General features: G+C 59.1%; 1 protein-coding gene across 6 annotated transcripts; it reads right to left on the bottom strand.

Moving 5' to 3' along the window:
* Positions 1–481: 481 nt before the first annotated feature.
* Positions 482–17,810, bottom strand: RAB37 (RAB37, member RAS oncogene family). 6 transcript variants are annotated; one of them, XM_037407542.1, is made up of 10 exons: positions 17,189–17,810; positions 11,261–11,371; positions 6,236–6,346; positions 4,190–4,231; positions 3,987–4,056; positions 3,849–3,901; positions 3,350–3,415; positions 2,501–2,557; positions 2,148–2,224; positions 482–2,034 (listed from the first exon to the last, which is right to left on the bottom strand). In XM_037407542.1, the coding sequence occupies exons 1-10, from the start codon at positions 17,246–17,248 to the stop codon at positions 1,929–1,931; spliced, it is 753 nt and encodes a 250-aa protein (XP_037263439.1). In that variant the 5' UTR covers positions 17,249–17,810; the 3' UTR covers positions 482–1,928. The 6 variants fall into 6 exon arrangements, with proteins under 6 accessions (XP_037263439.1, XP_037263449.1, XP_037263457.1 ...); XM_037407552.1 differs by having other exon boundaries at positions 1,919–2,034; positions 3,987–4,053; positions 17,189–17,809; XM_037407560.1 differs by lacking the exon at positions 6,236–6,346 and having other exon boundaries at positions 1,919–2,034.
* Between the last annotated feature and the right edge of the window lie 866 nt (positions 17,811–18,676).

Below are 18,676 nucleotides of genomic sequence, written 5' to 3'. Positions count from 1 at the left end.
CACCGCAGCTGCATCCTCCTGCCAGGGCCTTTTGCAGCTCGGCGTGACGTTAAGGGAGCTCAGGCTGGAGGGGGGAAAGCAGAAAAGAGCCAGCGTCTGTTTGTGTTGAAGCCATCCAGCATTTTTTGCAGACATCAGCCAAGTGGCAGCAGCAATGCCATTGGTGGGAAGACAGAGTTATTTGGGGAATGCTGGACTCCGCACCATGAGAACAGCAGGGGAGGAGGTTGGTTTTAATTTAACAGGCCATGTTTACTCTTCCCCTCTCACCTTTGGACTGTCTGAAATGTGCAAGGAAAGCCTCAACGGGGAGGAAGGGGCTTGCGGGTGCTTCCCCCTCCCTATGGCTGCTCCCAGGGCCCCCTTGGCCCCACTGCTCTGCAGAGCCTGGATGCAGCAGCCTCCCACGTTGCAGACCCGGGGCAGGGATTTCTCACGCAATAATAATAAAATAATAAAAAAACCAGGCAGATGAAAAGCCTTGAAAATACACAGCTTTAATCTATAAACTTGCAAAGAGAGACCTGGGAGCAGAGCAGAGGTGAAGGCAGCACCAAGGCAGGTGGGAGGTGAAGGCAGCCAGGGAAGGTGCTAGGAGGGATGGATGTGCCGGACTGTCCCCAGTTCCTACATGCAGCAGTGCCATCCCCTTCACAGCTCCCCTTCACATCAGCTCTTCAGCTACACAACCAAATATTCACCGTCACTGCTCCAGATAGTGCCGGCAGTGTGCTGGCAGGGTCAGGCTGAGCACTGGGGATGTGCAGCAATGCACAAGACTTGCACCCCGCCAGTGCCCAATGTAGCAGCGTTTGCTGGCTGAAGCATCTCAGGCATCTGCTTTCCAGAGAGTGGGTTTCAGCTGCTATTTGCCAGCAGCAGGAAGAAACAGTTGTATTACATGTGCAGCGACGGCAGAGAAACCCAGCCTGCCCTGGGAGCCGGCAGGCAACAGCAGCCCCAGGCCACTGCAGACACCTCCACCCCACCAGCTCCAGCCTGCGTGAGGCCAGAGATGGTTTTGTCTGGAGGGATTGAAAAGAAAAAGGATTTTCTCTTTTTTTTTATTATTTTTTTTTTAAAGTCTCTAATTCCTGTGGCAACAAGAAGGGGGGAAATAAATGTTTTTCCAGATTGCCATGTGTACTAGAAGTGCCCCAAGTGTCGCTTGGGTGCTCCCAGGATAGTTTTATTTCTCATGCCAGCTGTGTGGGCAGGCAACAGGCTTGGCTAGATGCTTCCCCATCCCAGCCCTTCCTTCGGCAGAACCGGGACACAACCAGGGTATCACTGCCCTCGTGGCAGCAGGAGGATAAAAGCCGACGGCAGCAACTGCAGCAGTGAGGAGCCTCAGCCAAGTGTGGGCATTGGCTGCACCCAGGTGTGGGGCAGCCTGGGGGGCAGAGCCAAGGCTCCCTGGAGGGAAGCAATAGCCCAGCAGCACCAGGGACACAGGGGCTGGATCAGACCCTTCCAGCCAGATGGGAGCAGCGCTGGGAGCAGGGATGGCTGCAGGGGAGGGGACGGCCAGGGGCTGCACAGGTACTCATCCATGGTGCACACACAGCCCCTGCAGTGGCTCCAAGGGGCTCTCAGCCAGGTGTGGGGCTGTATCCTGCATCCTGCTTGGGTGATGGGGGCAGCACTGTGGCTTACTGGCCAGGCTGGCAGTCATCACACTGCAGTTGTTGTCCCAGTGGCACACAGTAAGCTCTAGGCATTGCCCCACAGAGCAGCAGGATCTGGCCCCTGGTCCTTGGTGCTGGAACGATGGCTCTCCTTGTGCACTCTCTGCTCTGTCATATTGTCCCATCCATGCTTGGCTTGTCAGAACCTGATTCCCTCAGGTGCTTGAGGGTAGGATTGGGCCCCTGCTCTGCCTCCTGCCTGCCTGCACCCCCAGGGCTGCCAGCTCCTCCTGGTCGCTCTCAGGCAAAGGCACAGCAGCCGGATTTCTTCTTCTGTGACTCGATGTAGTCATGGATCTGGAAGCGGGGCTCGTCTGGTGGCTGCATCGCGCGCTGCTTCAGCTCCCTGGGGTGGTGGGGCCATGTTACCTCCACCTGCCCCCTCGAGTGCTGGTGCAGGAGGCAGTGGGGCTGCAGGGGACACCTCCCTTGCCAGGTCCCCTGGCCCCAGGTACTCACTTGGCAATGGCCAGGAAGGCCAGCTCCACGTTCATGCCTGTCTTGGCACTTGTCTCCATGAAAGGCACCCCGTACTCCTGCAAAGGCAGCATGGCCCCATCAGCAGCCAGCCCTGAAATTCCCTCCTGCCCCTCCAAATCATCCCTGTCACCTGGCTGAGGTTTGGGGACAAGGTGCCCTCCCCTCCCTGCCTTGCCCTAGGTTTTGTGTGCAAGTGGCTGCCACGCTGCCCGTGCTAGAGCCAGGCAGGTCTGGGCACCCATCAGAGGGGCTGGCACAGCTGCATGGGGACCCTGAGTGAGGTACAGTTTTCAGGGGGGGCTGCAGTTGCGTTAGACCACAGCACAGCTCACCCTGGCCAGCGATGCTCCATCCTCTGTCCTCACAGCCCTCTCGCTGCTCACATCAGCCTGCCAAGAGAAGCAAAGTATCACCACATACCAGGGCCAGCTGGCACCCTGGGGGCATCTGGCAAGCAAGCATCGTGGGGTGGGCAGGGGGCTGCCAGGAACTGGGGGCATCAGGGACCTGGGAACATCTAGTGCCCAGAAGAGAATCCAGGACCTGTTGAGCATCTGGGACCAGAGAGCATCAGGGATGTGAGAAGGGCATCCAGGACCTGGGGACACTGGGGATCTGAGGCAGCATCAAGTACCTGGAGCCATGCAGGATTCAGGGAGGCTTCTCATACCCTGTTGGGTGTCAAGTACCCAGCATCATCCAGGACACATCCAGTCCCAGGGGAAAATCCGGCACCCAGTCAGGCACTGGGCAGCCGGCAGCGTCTGGGACCCTTGAAGAGAACCTAGGACCTGGTTGGGCACCTGAAACTTGGGGCTACCTGGGATCTGGCCGTATATCTAGGACCTGGGTGGGCATCCCATACCCAGCAGCTTCCCGCACCGGGAGCATCCCATACCGAGAGCCTCAGCCTTGTGCTGCCCCCAACTGGCTGCCGGGGACACTGCCCGCCCCCCCCCCCCCCCCCCCCGCGCCGCCCCGATCCCCCAAACGTCTGGTGTCACCTCAGGGTCTAACTGAGCTCAGAAAGCAGCAGAGCCTGGCAGAGGGTGCAGGCAGGGTGCACCCAGCCAGCAGGCAGAGCACCCACCGAGCCCCATCCCTCCACAGCTACAGGGCCAGCACGGCACAGCACAGCACGGCACGGCATGGCATGGGGTGAAGGGGGACCTTGTACACACCTTATTGCCCAGCAGCATGATGACCACATCCTTCTGGGCGTACTCGTGGATCTCCGTCAGCCAGGCCTGCAGGGCATCATCAGGGTGAGCAGTACCCCCATCCCTCCCCTCTCAGCCCTCACAGCCCCCACCACAAGGACTGGAAAAACAACTTTTTTTGGGGATGGGAACCATTCCAGCATCACAGCCGCCAAACAGTCCTGAAAACGCCCCGTCTCCTGGCTGCAGCCCAAGCCTGCATGTAGTTCATGTCCATCCCAAACCGCGTGTTCTCCCTCCAGCCATTTACCATGTCCCTAAACAAAACTCACCCAGCCATGCAGCACCCAGCCTGGCGCCCCAGGGACAAGCTCCCAGCTGGCTGGGTCTGGACGAAACATCCAGCACTTATGTGTAAAACAGGCTTCAAACTGTCCCAACCACCCACCAAGCCAAGCAGGGCACGCATGACCCAGATCCCTGGGGAGAAACACACTCCTGATCCACAGAGGGGACTCACGCGGATGTTGTCGAAGGACATCTTGCTGGTGATGTCGTAAAGCAGCAGCAGGGCTGGAAGGGAAGAGGCAGAGGCATTGCCCCCTGCAGGGATGTGCTCCAGCCAGTCTCCCCCATCCCTGCTGGAACCCAAACCCACCTTGGGCATCCCTGTAGTAGGCGTGGGTGACACTGCGGAAACGCTCCTGTCCTGCCGTGTCCCATATCTGCTGGGAAGCAGCCCCAGTGAGTTTGGGGAGGGGAACCCCCCCCAGCTGGGGATGCCTTGTGGCTCCTGGCCCAGCTGGACCACCGGGTTCCAGCAATCTGGCTGGGAATTGCTCATTTCCTCCTAAAACTCACCTGCAGTTTCACCTTCACACCATCCACCGCCACCACTTTGTTCTGCAGAAGAGAAGGAGAGCATGTCCATCAGCCCAAAGGTGGGTGCCAGCTAGCCCTGGTGTGCCCGGGCCCCTCAGCTGCTCTCCCCTGGCAGGTGGGATGAAGCCAGGCTGCCCATGGGGCTGGACATTGAAACCTCATTGCTACAAACCCTGGTCCTGCTGGGGGCTGTGATGCTGCGTGATGGCTACAGGGACATCCCGGAGCAGCATCCCCTCATGCCAGGGTGAAAAAGAACCGAATCAAGCCCTGATGGAGACAGGACAGCAAGATCCCAGCCTGCTTTGGATCTGGTGCCTCACTCATCTCTTCCAGCCAGCACCCTTGTCCAGTAGCTCCTGAGTTCCCTAAGGAGCTGGGTAACGAGGCAGGCTGGCCTGCAAAATGCAGGGATGCTGACCCCGGGCTTGCAGCAGCCCCTGACACATGGCCAGGGGAAGTTCAGCAGAGCTGGGGAAGTGGGGAGGTCTTGCCTGAACTACGAGCAAATATGCATTTCTCAATAACATCTTGCTGTGCTTTTATAATGTTTGCCCACCATAAAGCCCTGACCCCTCTCCCAGGATTCCTCCACTCCACATGCTGAAGGAACCACGGCTGCACTAAAATTTGAGCTGTTTGCAGCAATCTGAAGCCTTTGGATGCCACAGGCTGCCTTGGTGACACTCAGGCTTCCTTGCTGATGAGAGCTTTGTTTGGCCCTTAAATGTGGTTGCAAAGACTGAGCTGGGAGGTTGCAGGTAGCACATAGCTTTATCTAGCACGGCAGGAAGAAATCTCCTGGGTTAGGGTGGTTTGCAGGCAGGCAGCCAGGCTGGGTCCAGGGAAGGGAAAAGGCATTTGCAAGTGAGCAGAGAAGGCAATTACTGGGGTTTAAACAATTGCTGTACCCAACTTGGAAGCACAGGAACTTCTCTCCAGGGGCCAGAAGAAAGAAAAGCAGGAGTTACTGATGTGCTATTTTAAGACTTTTTAAAGAATTGTACTTGGAGGGATGAGTCTGGAAAGAGAAGACCCCTATAAATAATTTAGTTGCCTGGAATTGTTTGAAATGGAAATTCGGCCAATGTGGAGATGACAAAATTTAAGAAAACAGGCTGAATAGAATGAAAACACACCCTAGGAGACTCTGGAAGTTACCTACGAGCAGCAAGCCGTGAGCTGCTGGAGGGGGAGGCTTATACAAGGCAGAGAGGGTACCTACAAGCTGGCAACACCCCTGGGCATGCTGTGGGACACAGAAGATTTTCCTTCTTCCATCACTTCGTTGGAAGAACAGGCCACAAGACCCTTCCAAAGCAAACCTGCAGCCCTCGCCCCTAAACTCTGCTCACCAACGCCCCAGTTCCCCCCTGCAAGCCAAGAGCAGCAAAGGCAGCAGAAAACTGAAGCAGCTGCAGCCGTGGAGGCAGCGGAAGCGCTGACCGCACTTGGCACGTGTCGGCAGCGGTGGCAGAGCCCTGTCCGGGGACACCCCCGTGACTTCCAGCCTGAAGAAATGCCCCTTTTCCCTGTGCTGCAAACAGCTCTGCCTACCCGTGCATCCCCAGAGAAACCCCGCAGCTGAAATTTGGTGAATAAAGAGCAGCAGGAAGGTTTAAGCAGGATCCAGTGACCTTAACACCTCCACAGCAGCCAATTTCAGCCCTTTCAAGGCACAAAAATTACAGCAACCAGCATTTGTGCCTGCCAGCCATTGGCCTCAGCCTGGCGGTGCAGTGTGCCAGCCACCCACCACATACCTCCAACCTACGCACCTGGCCGGAGTGGGCTAAACCAAGACTGTTTGCTGATTTAAAGGCAAGAGGTGATGCTTCCAGCAGATTTTTCCATCTGTTATCACTCTCCCAGGGAGAGGTAGAACGGTTTCAGCAAGCGCCTGTTGCTGATTGGGAGATTTGGGGTGCAGAGGCTGGAAACCCCCCGTTCCCCCTTCTCAGCACCCTGTCCTGGCTGAGGTGTGGGTAGGGGGAGGTGAGGGGCCGGCAACCATGGTGGTCTCACCCGGAAATCTATGCCCACGGTGGCTATGAACGTCCCGGAGAGAAAGGCCCCATCTTTGAACTGGAGTAGGAAGCAGGTTTTCCCCACGCCTGAGTCTCCAAGTAACATCACCTGCAAGATGGGCGCAGGGAGAGTGTCAGCAGGATGGGGAGGGGGCAGCGTCCCTGGGTGGTGCTGAGAACACCCCCCCAGTCCCTTGTGTCCCTCCGTTTCTTTCCCCAGTGATGATCCTGCCAGGTCCAGGGAGCCCTGTGAGAGCTGGGGGTGGGATGGGACCCCTGAGGGTGCAGCTAGGCGATGCCCCAGGGCAATGGAGCAGCCCCCAGCCCCCAAAGAGGGGGAGAACGGAAGAGGAGAGCTGGTGCGAAGATGAGTACCACAGCAAGAAGAGAAGTCTCCTGGCCAGCCCCTGGCTGCCTCCCAGCCCAGGAGGCTCCTGGAGAACCAACCACAGCTCCCAGACATGCAGAGCCACCTCGGCCCATGCTTTGCCCCGGTGCTGGGTGCACTCAGCCCAAGGGCTGATGCATGGCTCGGGCAAACCCCGCTGTGTCCGGGATTCTCATCCTATCAGTGCCCAGGGCTCTGCCTGCTGCAGACACCAAAGCAAACACGGTGCCTTTTCCCCTCCTGCTAAGCAAACAGGCTCAGCCGGGGCTCCCCGGCCGCTCTGACACCACCAGACCCAGGCAGGCAGCAGCCAGGACTGATGCTGGTCTCCACAAGCGCAGCTTTACTAGACACCCTGGCGCTGTGCTCCCCTTCCTGCTTGGCCCAGCAATCATTAACCTGATGCTGACTGCATCTATCCCCTGCCTAAAAATGGAAACAAGCGAGCAGGACTCCAGCGAGAAGGTCCACCCCTGCAAACCCACCCTGTGGGGCTGCTGGAGCCTGCAAAGCAAACCCACATGTTCCCACTGTCCCCGGGCCAGGCGAATGCAGTGGGCCACAGCCACCCTCTGCAGGGGTGGCACGGCAGATGCTCTGTGGGCCAGCCCAGCCAGAGCTGGGGGCTGGAAGTGCTCTGCCTCCTGCCAATTCACCTTGCTGGTCAAATCCTTCCCCAGGACACCCCCAACCCAGCTGAGGCTGGAGGGCAGCTGGGAACACCACTGAATTCTGCCTCCACCTCCCTTTGAATCAAGCTGGCAACTTATTTCCTCCCTCCAAGACAAAAATTGCCCTCCACTGAAAGGAGTCAGAGCAGAGAGGATAAAGGCAAAGGAATAAAAGCAGTTTAGGGAAGGCAGCATCGCACAGGATGGCTTTGGGAGCCAGCTCAGGGAGGCAGGGGGAGGTCTGGGGGCTGGCACCCTCTGTGCTGGGCTCAGCCTGAGGCTGCTTATTAAAATTTTTGGATAAAAGGTTCATCGGTGCTGTGCCTTCCCTGTGCAGCTGGGAAGGGGAGGGTGGTTCCCCAGGGCGACTTTGAGCTGGGCTGGGGAAGAGGGGGGTTTTCTGGGAGGAGGGCTCCCACCCTGATGCCTGGCAGGGGCACAGGGGCACTGGCAGTGTGGGGGGCTGCGCGGTGGGTGTGGGGCTGGCTGGGCACAGGGGCACTGGCAGTGTGGGGGGCTGCAGGGTGGGTGTGGGGCTGGCTGGGCACAGGGGCACTGGCAGTGTGGGGGGGCTGCAGGGTGGGTGTGGGGCTGGCTGGGCACAGGGGCACTGGCAGTGTGGGGGGCTGCAGGGTGGGTGTGGGGCTGGCTGGGCACAGGGGCACTGGCAGTGTGGGGGGCTGCAGGGTGGGTGTGGGGCTGGCTGGGCACAGGGGCACTGGCAGTGTGGGGGGCTGCGCGGTGGGTGTGGGGCTGGCTGGGCACAGGGGCACTGGCAGTGTGGGGGGCTGCAGGGTGGGTGTGGGGCTGGCTGGGCACAGGGGCACTGGCAGTGTGGGGGGCTGCAGGGTGGGTGTGGGGCTGGCTGGGCACAGGGGCACTGGCAGTGTGGGGGGCTGCAGGGTGGGTGTGGGGCTGGCTGGGCACAGGGGCACTGGCAGTGTGGGGGGCTGCAGGGTGGGTGTGGGGCTGGCTGGGCACAGGGGCACTGGCAGTGTGGGGGGCTGCAGGGTGGGTGTGGGGCTGGCTCGCCTCCTGAGCACACATGCTGGCCCCCCCACCCCTGTGCCCTTGGGATGCCGCGATGGGCTGGATGGGTCCTGCTTCCCCCGCCCTGTAGCATGCGGGGCGCCGCTGCTCGGGCTGGCAGGGCCCCCCTTGCCCGGAGGAGGGAAGGACGGGCTTTCAGAGGGCAGAGCTCGCCCGTGCCCCTCCAAAGGAGTCCTGCTGCCCACCAAGCCGAGAGTCCCAAAAGCACCGTTCCTGCAGATGGGCACCCCACCGCCCCCCAGGGCAAAGACCCGCCCCCCGGGTAGGGACCCCTGTCTCCACCTCCCGGGCAGGGATCCCCATCTGCTAGATCTGGGACCCCCCGGGGCGGGGGCGGGGGCGGGCAGGGCTGGGGGGGCGCTTAGCTGGGGCCGCCGCCTCCTTCTCCTTCCCCTTCCCCGGCCCGCAGCCGCTTCCTGCGCGCGATCGCGGCAGCGGAGGAAGCGGTTGGTCCCCGGGACCCCCCCGGGACCCCGCTGGGTCGGGGGGCGAGCTCCAACCTCCACCCCGGGCAGGGCTTGGGGGCTGCATCCTTGCTTCCCCCGCCGCACCCCGCGCCGCCTCTCACCTTGCCGGCCAGCTCGTAGTCCCGGGGCAGCGCCGGGGGGTCCCCGTTTCCCACCGGGGGGTCCCCGTTTCCCACCGGGGCGTCCCCGGTCCCCGCCGGGGGGGTCCCGGTCCCCGCCGCCCCGCCGGGGCCGCTCATGGTGCGATCGAGCGGAACCTCGGCGGCCCCACCCGGCCCGCCTTCCTCCTCCTCTTCCTCCTCCTCCCCGGTCAATGCCACCCCCGAGGCTGTGCCCCGGCCGCCTCCCTGCCCAGTCCGGCCACGGAGTGAGGAAGAGGAGGCTCAACGCTGGAAACCTGCCCCCCACCCCGAGGACCGCGGGGTGCCTGGGTTTGCCGGGCTCCGACAGCACCGGAGGGCAGGGAGAGCCCCAGCGTGTCCCTCAGGCACATGGAGGGGAGAGGAAGAACCGTTCATCCCACAAGTGAACAGCCCCCCAGTCCTCCGCAGAGTGTGAGGATGGAGACCCCAGTGCTACCAAATCACCCCTGCCACTCCGGGACAGTAGCCCCTGCTCCCACCCCACCAGCCCACCCAAGGGTGGGAGGTTTGTCCTGTCTGCTGCAGCCTCGATGGCTGCTGAGCTGGGCCCCGGGCCCTGGGTTACCACCAAGGTTCCGTGAAGCCAGGAGGAAGCCAGAAGCAGCAGCTGGTAGCCAGAAGCCACGCTGCCATGAGCCCGTTCAGCAGCACCGCATCTCTGCCGGGATGGTTGCTGGGGCTGCCGCTCTCCCTGGCTGCTTACAGCCCCCAGAATCATACATACATACATACATACATACATACATACATACATACATACATACATACATGGGCCCAGATCATGGTGTGCTTCGTTTGGAAACAGCCCAAGCACGGCAATGCAGGAGAAGTCCCAGGAGAGAGCCAGGGATGTTGTGTCACCCAAAATCTCACTCCACGAACCCCTATCCCCAAGTCCATGCACTACAGCTACCCAGGGTCTTCAGGCTTACAGGCACTGCTCCACGGAGAGGAACCTTCAGCCCACGCTGATCTATTTTTCCAGGGACCCCCAGCCCATCTCCCCCATGCCAGGACTAATCTCAGTGCAAACCCCCAGCCCCACTCACGCCGCTGGGATTCAGGCGCGTGGGGATCCCATGCAGAGCCGTGCCCCTCACCGCTCTCCAGGCGAAGGCCACGCACAGCTGCAGGAGGTCTGATGGCAGAGATGCCCACTGCGATGGCACCCACCTCCGCACCTTCCCTGGCTGCCAGCTCCTGCTCCAGACCAGCCTTACTCTGCCCCTCGGGAAAGGGAACCTGTATTTCCAGTCCTGTAACTGTGCTCAGACCCAGCCAGGGGATTTATAGTTTATATACGCTCTTTGGCCAGGAAAGTGCCGCAACTGAAGGCTGGAGCACTTGGAGCTCCTGGAAAGGGCTGAGTTCCCCTGCAGCTTGCTGGAGCCAGGGGGGGGCTGGAAGGGTATGGCAAACTGTGCTGGTGCTCACAGAGTTGCCTAGGCAGGAAAAACGCCTGGCTGAGCATCACCTCCCCACGCTGTCCTTTGCTGCAGGGGAAACGGAGCCAGCAAAGGTGGACAGCATGGCTGAGCGTCCTCTGCCTGCTGGCATTGCCCACAGCGGCACCCTCAGCTGCCAGCCCCTGGGCTGCTTGGCCTCAGATCCCCTGTGCTGGTACCACATGTTTCCCTGCTTCCTTGGCCTGGACTAGAGAGAAAATCCCCATAGGTAACAGGCTCCTCGTGGGCAATAACCATCCCATGGGTACCAGCCTCTTGCTGAGACCCAGCCTTGCTGCGGATGCTGGAGGGATGCCAGTCTGGCTGTGCAGTGAAGTCTCAAGTGCTGTCTCTGTCCCGGGCTCCTTCAGGAGAGGGGACACATACATCAGAGCCGCTTGCTGGCCCTGCAGCAGCTCCACAAATAGCACTGGATGGTGGCCGAGTGCTCTTCCCAGGAGCTGCCGCCAGCTGCCTGACTTTTCCCAAGGGCCCCAGGCTGCAGAGGCAGGACACAGGCTGGCTTCTTGCCGGGAGAGAGGGCTGCTCCAAAGGCAGCTTTCCTGGTGTGATGCAAAAGGCTGCACTCAGGCACAGGCCCACCAAGGGTTTTGAGACGTGGGGCCTCATCCATTCTCCATCCCTCCCAGCAGCCTGAAGTGCACCTGCTCCCAGCTTGCCAGCAAGCACGCAGCCAGACCGGGCCCCTCATCCAGCAGCACCGAAGCAAATTCTCTCAATTCTTTGTGCTTAGCACCACCAGATTCATAGAACCATAGATTATGAGTACCCAAATAAAACTGTTCCCCCAAGGGTGAGCAAGGTTGCACAGCCCAGGGAAGAGGGACTAAGTTCTTACCGTAAACCCAATGCCCACAGTGGCGGAGAAGGAGCCAGGAATGAACTTGCCCTGGTCAAACTGGACCAGCAGAGATGTCTTCCCCACACCGCTGTCTCCGACCAGGATTGTCTGCAAGAACCAGGCAAAGAGGCATTGGTGCATGACAGCAGGCAATGCAATACCAGAGCCTGCAGGCACAGGTGTACAGCTGGGAGCCGGGTGTTTGGGGAGAGGTTGCTTGGGGGGATGCGGCAACAAACACAGCATGATTGGGAGGGACTAGTCCAGCCCCAGATCATGGTGGAGACGTGGGCCCTGTGTGAGCCCCATGGCAGTCCCCCCTGCACAGACTTGCTCAGCAGCAGGTTGTCCCCATGGGCTGCTGGATGCCAGTGCCATGGCCAGATGGCTCATCCCGCTGTGCCCTGTTCTTTGCTGTCACCTTTGGTCCTGCCACCTGCCTGAGAGGGAATCTCCACCCCTCTGACCATCTCTGTAATAAATGAAATATGTCCCAGGCTGAGCTTCAGGCATGAGCCCACCGTGCCCTCTCCAAATGCAGAGAGGTGGAAGAGAAAGCAAAGTGCAGCCCATCATGCAGAGCAAGCAGGAGAGACAGCCTTGCTCTGGCTTGGGAATCAGCTTTGGCTCGCACAGCCCTGGTGGAAAACCTCTTTGGGAGGACTCTGGCAGTGCTGGATTAGGTCCAAAACCATCTAGTAAAAAGAGCATCTCCTGCCGCTGCTGCATGCAGCCGCTGCCACAGCCACACAGCCTCTCCAGGGCACTGGGTTGTCTTCATGCTGCATTAATGCCATGGACCTGCAGCACTCCCCGCCAGGCAGGGCACTGGGTTTGAAGTCACAGAGCCCTCCTGCCTCTCCAGCCCTCCATGGGGAGCCCCAGGGCTCTCCCACAGGGAGCAAAGCTTGCTTGTCCCAGAGCAGAATGGACAAGGGAGCTGTGCAGGTGTCAGAGCTGGGGCACTGCCATCACCTCCTGAGAGCTCCCAGGCTGCCAGCCCATGGCCTTGGTACCCACAATGCGTCCCTGAGGAGCCCAACCTCCTTTCTGCTCCTGCCCGCGTTCCTCCAAATCCCTGACCTAAGGGAGACCAACAGTGCAAACACAAACCCCTCCCTCCCCTCTCTGCCGGTAAATGGGTTTTGTTCTCAGAGCCACCGGCACAAACATTCCCATCCTTTCAGGAAACTGAGGCACTTTCAACCTTTTTGTAGACACAGAAGTTAAAACAAACACTCTGCTAACCATCTTCTTGCTAAGAACTGGGTTTGGCTCTGACTTTCAGGACATGGGTGTTCCTGTAGCTGCACCCCTGGCAAGCACTGAGCAGTGTCCCCCCTGTCACCAGTCCCCTGCCACCTCTGAGGCTGCAGGGCTGCATTGGCAAGCTGATGAGGCTGAACCTCTTCACTCTCTGCCTTCAGTTGTGCTGCACTTTGCTGCATCTGTTGTTTCCCCCTCCTTGATTTGTGTTTAGTCTGATGCAGCTCCAGCAGCTCTGCTCCATCCTGGGGCACCTCAGCCCTTTGTCCCCAGCCCAGGTGACATCACAAAGGTCACTCTACCAGCTGAGTGGGAGATGGTGCTTCAGCATCTTCCTGACAGCCAGGGGGGCCTCCATGCGTGGATGGTCCTGTCCCTCCGTCACCTCCCCTGCACCAAAGGGCCCTGGGGTGAAGCCCAGGCTGGCAGCACTTCAGGCACTGCACGCTCCCCCTTATGAAGTGCAGGGCAGATGAGCATAGAGGAATGTGTTTAATCAAGTGCCTGAACAGCCCTGGAAGATCAAGGCCTGATTTCATGCTCCAGGAGGCCACAGGGGATGCAGCCACCAAGCGTGTGCCACAGTGCCTGGCACTGTGGTTCCCACCACCCCATGGACCCCGAAGGAGTGGGATGAAACCAAAAGCCAAGGAGCTTGAGGACCACAGACAAAGCAGGAACATGGACTGGCAGGAGACCAGCATCCTCCCTAGCATAAATTACCGCACCACAACCTGCCTGTGGCCTGCTAATGCCAATACGCTTCAGTGAAGTGCTTACTTCGGTGAATCAGCGTTTTCCCTCAGAAAAAAACATCCCAAACCCCAAACACCTCCTGGGAAAAGCCTGACCTGCTGAGTGGAGCTGTTGGCAGGAGGGAGCCCTGCACCTCTGCCAGACACAGACCTGTGTGCTGACAGGCAAGCAACCTGCGGCCAGATCCGCAGCTGGATATTTCTCCCTCCTCCCTCCCTAACTAGACATGAGGCTGCTTTTGGGTCACTCGTACATTCAAAGCAGCCTCATGGGCTGGGAACCTGGACAGGATATTGGGAGGCAGAAATCTCTGGGTGAAGCCCTTGTACATGGGCCAGAGGAGCTCCATCACCTCTTTCCCTGCAGGGAATTTCTCTGCCCTCGGTTTTGCCCTGTGGTCCAGACACGTTCCCATTGCAGAGAGTAGGATCTGCCCTGGAGCAGTCCCATAGGAAAATACCCCAGGAGTTCATTACCATCGGGTTCCTGCAGCCCAGCACTGCATTTTTTTGGTGTGCTGGGAGATGCAACGCTGTACCCTGCAGTGCTGTCTTCAGGAGCAGTTAATGCAGAGAACAGCATTAATTATAGAGGGAGGAGAACTGGCTGGAGTGAGCACCAGAAATCCTCCAGAGCCCAGGATTTACAGCGAACATGTATAAAAGGCAGACTCCCCTATCAATAATTTAATTGGGATTTATAATAGAGACAACTCATGAATTGCTTCATGACTTAATAATAATAATAGTAAAAGCTGGCCTGAATCAGCCAAGACACTTTCCTAATGACTTTAGGAAAAGCACATGGGCTCTGTGGAAACCACTGTGGCCTTCCTGGCTACCAAATAAACATAAATGAAGCATAAACCCTGCACTGTGGAGTGGGTGTGACTAGCCAGCTGTCACAGTTTATCCAGTTTTGGGTATCTGTGTGTGTGTGTGCACCTGTAAAACTTCAGTAAAAAGTTGCAAGATTCCTTCTGGTGCTGCAGCTCCTCTCTGCATGGTGGTGTGAGGACAGAATGGTGCTTTGCCAGGGTGCATGCACAGATGGGCTGGCCAAGGGACCGAGGGAAACCTGCCCAAGACCTGGAAAACCACTTGGTGAGAGTCCCAAAGCACCACTCTTGAGCTCCAGCACAACCACACTAATTTTTGTTTCCAGCTAAAGGAAATTATTTCCATTGGGTGGGCAGAGCTAACCTCATTTTACCAACCTCTCCACAGCTCGCCTGCTCCACAGCCCCCATGGAAAAACAGGCACAGTTTGCAACACACTCCCAGGCAGACCTGTCTGCCAGCTCTGCCTAGGGAAAGAACAAATATCCTTCCCCACACCTCAGATTGGTAGTTTTGGGGCTAATTTAGACCTAGACAAATCACCTCCCTTCAAAATCACTGCTGGCTCAGCATGGGCTGCAGGGACAAGGCAAAGCAATGGAGTGGTGAGGGCAAACTCACTCCGATCTCCCTTACCTGTGCTGGCAGCCAGCATGTAAAGGAGATATTTCAGTCTAACATGCCTGGGGAGGAGAGGTTTTGCATGGCTGTCAAGGCAGCGTAGGGAGGTGATTGCTGCATTTCCAGTGCCAGCCAAGCGGGAGATCTGGGATAGTGTGTGTGGGCTGAGGTTCCAGTTCATTTCTGCTCTTTAGCACATGGCAGCTGGACCTGAGCTAAATGTAGTTGCTAAGAGCCTAACAGGGTAAAAATACAGTCCTAGGGTTTGCAGGGAGGGGTGAGGTGCCCTCCATGGGCTCTGCTGTTGCTCTCAGAGAGCTGCTGAAGCCCCAAACCCAAAGGTTTGCTCCCAGGTCAACAGGATTTATCACAACAAATTGGGGCAATTGTGTACGTGCATCTCAGCACAGCTGTCTGCAGAGCTCAGCCAGGACACACAGCACAAGGAAAGGTCTGAGAGTGAAGCTGTGGCTGTTTTTGGCCCCTTGCCACCCTGCTCTCATGGTCTCGCAGGGATGTGTTATTGTGACTTATTTTTACCTGCTTTATATACAAAACTGTGCTGCTTCTTCTCTGCTCCAGGCAGTGCTCTAAGGCAACTTGGATGTTGCTGGATGCTGCCTTGAGCTGTCCTGTGCCACAGGGACACCTCAGGGCTGTCCCCACGCTGTCCAGGTGCTGTTTAACCACGGCCAAGCCCCTTACACTGGTTTGAGCCAGCGCCTGGGACCCTCTACGAGCCCCGCTGGGCCCTTGCCCTGGCAGAAGCTCTGCTTCAGCCCTGTAGATAGGTAGCTGGCTCATATCACACAGGGGATTCCTGTTTGCAAACCCCGTGCTAACACCTTGGATCAACCACAGTCCAGGGGCTCGCTCTCCTCCCCTCCTCCCCCTAAGACTTGTTCCAGCTAAATGGATCTAAGCATCCAACAATAGGAAGAAAAATTTGGCAATGCTCCAAATCACCTGAAAGCAGAATCCATCTCCTTTTGTGCCAAGCAAAACTTTTCTGGAACAGCCCAGAACAAACCTCTGCTGTTCCCACTTCAATTTGCTCCTGGACTGTTTCCTCCCCAGGCCCAGGTTTAGCCACCAGCCAGAAATCACTTAACTTTTACCTCCAGTGTGCACATCTGAAATGTGATTCCTTGCTCAGAAACAAGACCTAGCAAGATATTTGCTGCCTCACATCCCTGGAGCAAGAGCAGGCTCGTTTCTGCACGACAAGCAAGCCAGCCAGGAGCGGCAGCAAAAATACCAAGGGAAATGGCAGGGAACAGGGGACTGGGATGGTTATTTGCCTGGGCAGCTCTTCTGCCCAGAGACTCATTTCCACCAATGTCGTTCCTTAACTGCAGCAGCTCGTTGCTGGAAAAGAGAGAGTTAAAGCCTTGCAAAGAATCAAAGTTTCTTGAGTCATCCCTGGAGGCATGTCCTACGTACTCAATGTACAACAGAAATGAGAGTTGCTAGTAATTGATATTTTTCTGCTAATCAAGGGCTGGGCACATTGCCCTGAGTAGAACAGGATATAGAACAGACTGGGATTTGTGAAGAGGGCACACAGCCCCAGCCCTTTTCCCTGCCCTGTCCCTGCTTTTCCCCTGCTCCCCGGGGGTGTTTGCCCCTGCACAGTCACTGGGGATTGCAGCAAAGCAGCAGTGAGGACAGCAGGGAGGAATGTTGGGTGGATCTGGCAGAGATCAGCGTCTCCTCCACATCTCCTGGAGTTGCAGGGCTGGGACTGACTGCAGAGAGCAAAAGCCCTGCTCCAGCCAAGCCTGAGCCACGCACGTCTGGTGGGGAAAGCAGCAACCCTGGTACCTCCGTGCAAGGTGGAGTTACAAAACATGCTTCCAGGGACCCGCAGAAGAGAAGGATTTTAGAGCAAGGAGAGCAGGGATGGACGTCTCTTGGGACACCGCTGTTTCACTGCAGGGAAGTGCCGGCTCCTTAGGCTGTCTCTGGCGAACAGACCCCCGGGGTGCAGCTCCCCCACACACACCTCGGAGCACGCACAGGACTGCGGGAGCAGCTGAACGCCGGCTGCGGGCTGTGCCGCGGGGCTGGCCCCTTTCCAGCGCTCCTGCCCGCTTTGCTTTCCAAACACGCCCGATCCCGCCGCCCCCCTCCCCAACACCACCTGGGGGTGGCGGAGGCCGGGGCTGAGCTCTGCGGGTTGCCCAGCCCCGGCCGCCGCGGTGTGTGGGGGAAGAGCTGCGGCCGCATCCCCCCCGCACCTCGCCAGGATTTGGGGGGGAGGGGGGGGCGGGACGGGGGATGGACCCCACCGGGGGAAGAGGAGCGAGAAGGGGGGAGGGACAGAGTTTGTCGGGGAAGTTCAAGCAGGCGCCCTGCACCGGCGGTTGCTGTCACACCGCCCCGGCATCCCCCCACCACGCCGCGCGCTTCGCAGCCCCCTCCCCGGTTCCCCCCCCCCTACCTTGTGCAGCAGGGCCTCGTTGTAGCCAGCCCCCCCCGGGCCGGCGGCGCGGGCCTCCATGGCCGAGGAGCATGGGCCGGCTCCCGCCGCCGGGAGGGACCGGGCCGCTCCTGCAGCACCGCGGACAGCGCCCGCGCCGCCCTCAGCACCGCGGACAGCGCCCAGCCCCGCCCGGCCCGGTCCCGTTCGCTCCGCCCTGCCCGGTCCGGTCCCGTTCGCCCCAGTCCCGTCCGCCCCGGTCCGGCGCTGCGCAGCGCGGCTCGGCTCAGCACAGCACGGCTGGGGTCGGCCTGCTTGGGTTCTATTCAGCACCGCCCGGCTCAGCTTGGCCCGGTCCAGTTCCCCGCGGGACAGCGGAGCTGTGCCAGGTTCGTCGCCGCCGCCGTGCTCGCCCCCTCGCAGGGTTCCCCCGCCCGGAATGGGGGGCAGGCGGGGGGAGGCCAGTCCCGCCCTGGGGCGGGGAGGCCGTGGGAGCTCCGGTCCACGCAGGCAGGAGCCGCGGCAGTTTCCACAGAACGGCTGGTCCCTCTCTAGCCCCCACGCCCCACCTCCGTTTGCCGTGGTAGAAGGGCAGAGCCGGGGCTCCCTGCCCTCGCCACCGGGAGACGCTGCCCTCCCTCCCGGGTGAGAGGCGTGCACGGTAAGGCCAGGCGGGGTTGGAAGGCAGCCCTGCGCAGAGAGGCTTCTTGCTGCCAGCTCCCATCACTTGCTGAGCAGAGAGCACGAAGCCAGGTCCACGCTCTACTCCAGCTGTGCTCCACGCCCGGCTCGCTGGTGCTTCACCTTGGGGAGCCCCATACTCGCACCAGGGCTCCCCCAGCTGACCCCCCTCAGCCATCAACCCATACAGCCCTGGGGCATCCACGGGCAGTGACACTGACCTGTGTGGTCCCCAGGGCGAGTGGTGTGTCACCCCAGGGAGCAGCAGTGGCTTGTGCTAGCCAGGCCACTTCAGCTTCTTTAAGTGGCGCTAACCTGAGCCTGGCTACCCTGGCAGCTCCCCTTTGGAAACCCACTGCATTCACAGAGCCCAGTTAGGAGCCTGCTTGGAGTGAAAAAAAACCTGTATTTAGAAACAGGAGGAATTTGTGTCTAAACCTGGAGGTGACAATCAATATCTCATTGAGATCCTTTTCTTTACAACTCCCTTTAGAACAATCTGTTGTTGTTGATTAGACTGGAAAGAAATTAATCTTTACTGAGAAGTTTATTTAAGAGACTCGATTCAATCTCCAGTTCCCTCCTTCCAGATCAGCAGAGGGCCCCAAGCCAGAGGAACAGACCATGCTTCCAAGAGCCATCTGCACCCGTCCAATTGCTGTTTGACTGCCTGGGCCTGACATTGCTAATTATATCTGCCCACTGTTTCCTCTGACAGCAGAGATGGTTCTGCTGGGTCAGCTGATCGGTTTTGGCAACAACAGCCAGAAAAGATGAAACACAACACACAGGGACAGGGGTTTTAGGCTTGCCTGAGGCCAAGAAGCT

The sequence above is a fragment of the Falco rusticolus genome, chromosome 1, assembly GCF_015220075.1.
Source record: "Falco rusticolus isolate bFalRus1 chromosome 1, bFalRus1.pri, whole genome shotgun sequence".
In the NCBI taxonomy this organism is placed as follows: Eukaryota; Metazoa; Chordata; class Aves; order Falconiformes; family Falconidae; genus Falco; species Falco rusticolus.
The sequence above is the reverse complement of the archived record's forward strand: the minus strand, read 5'-3'. Positions and strand labels throughout refer to the sequence as shown.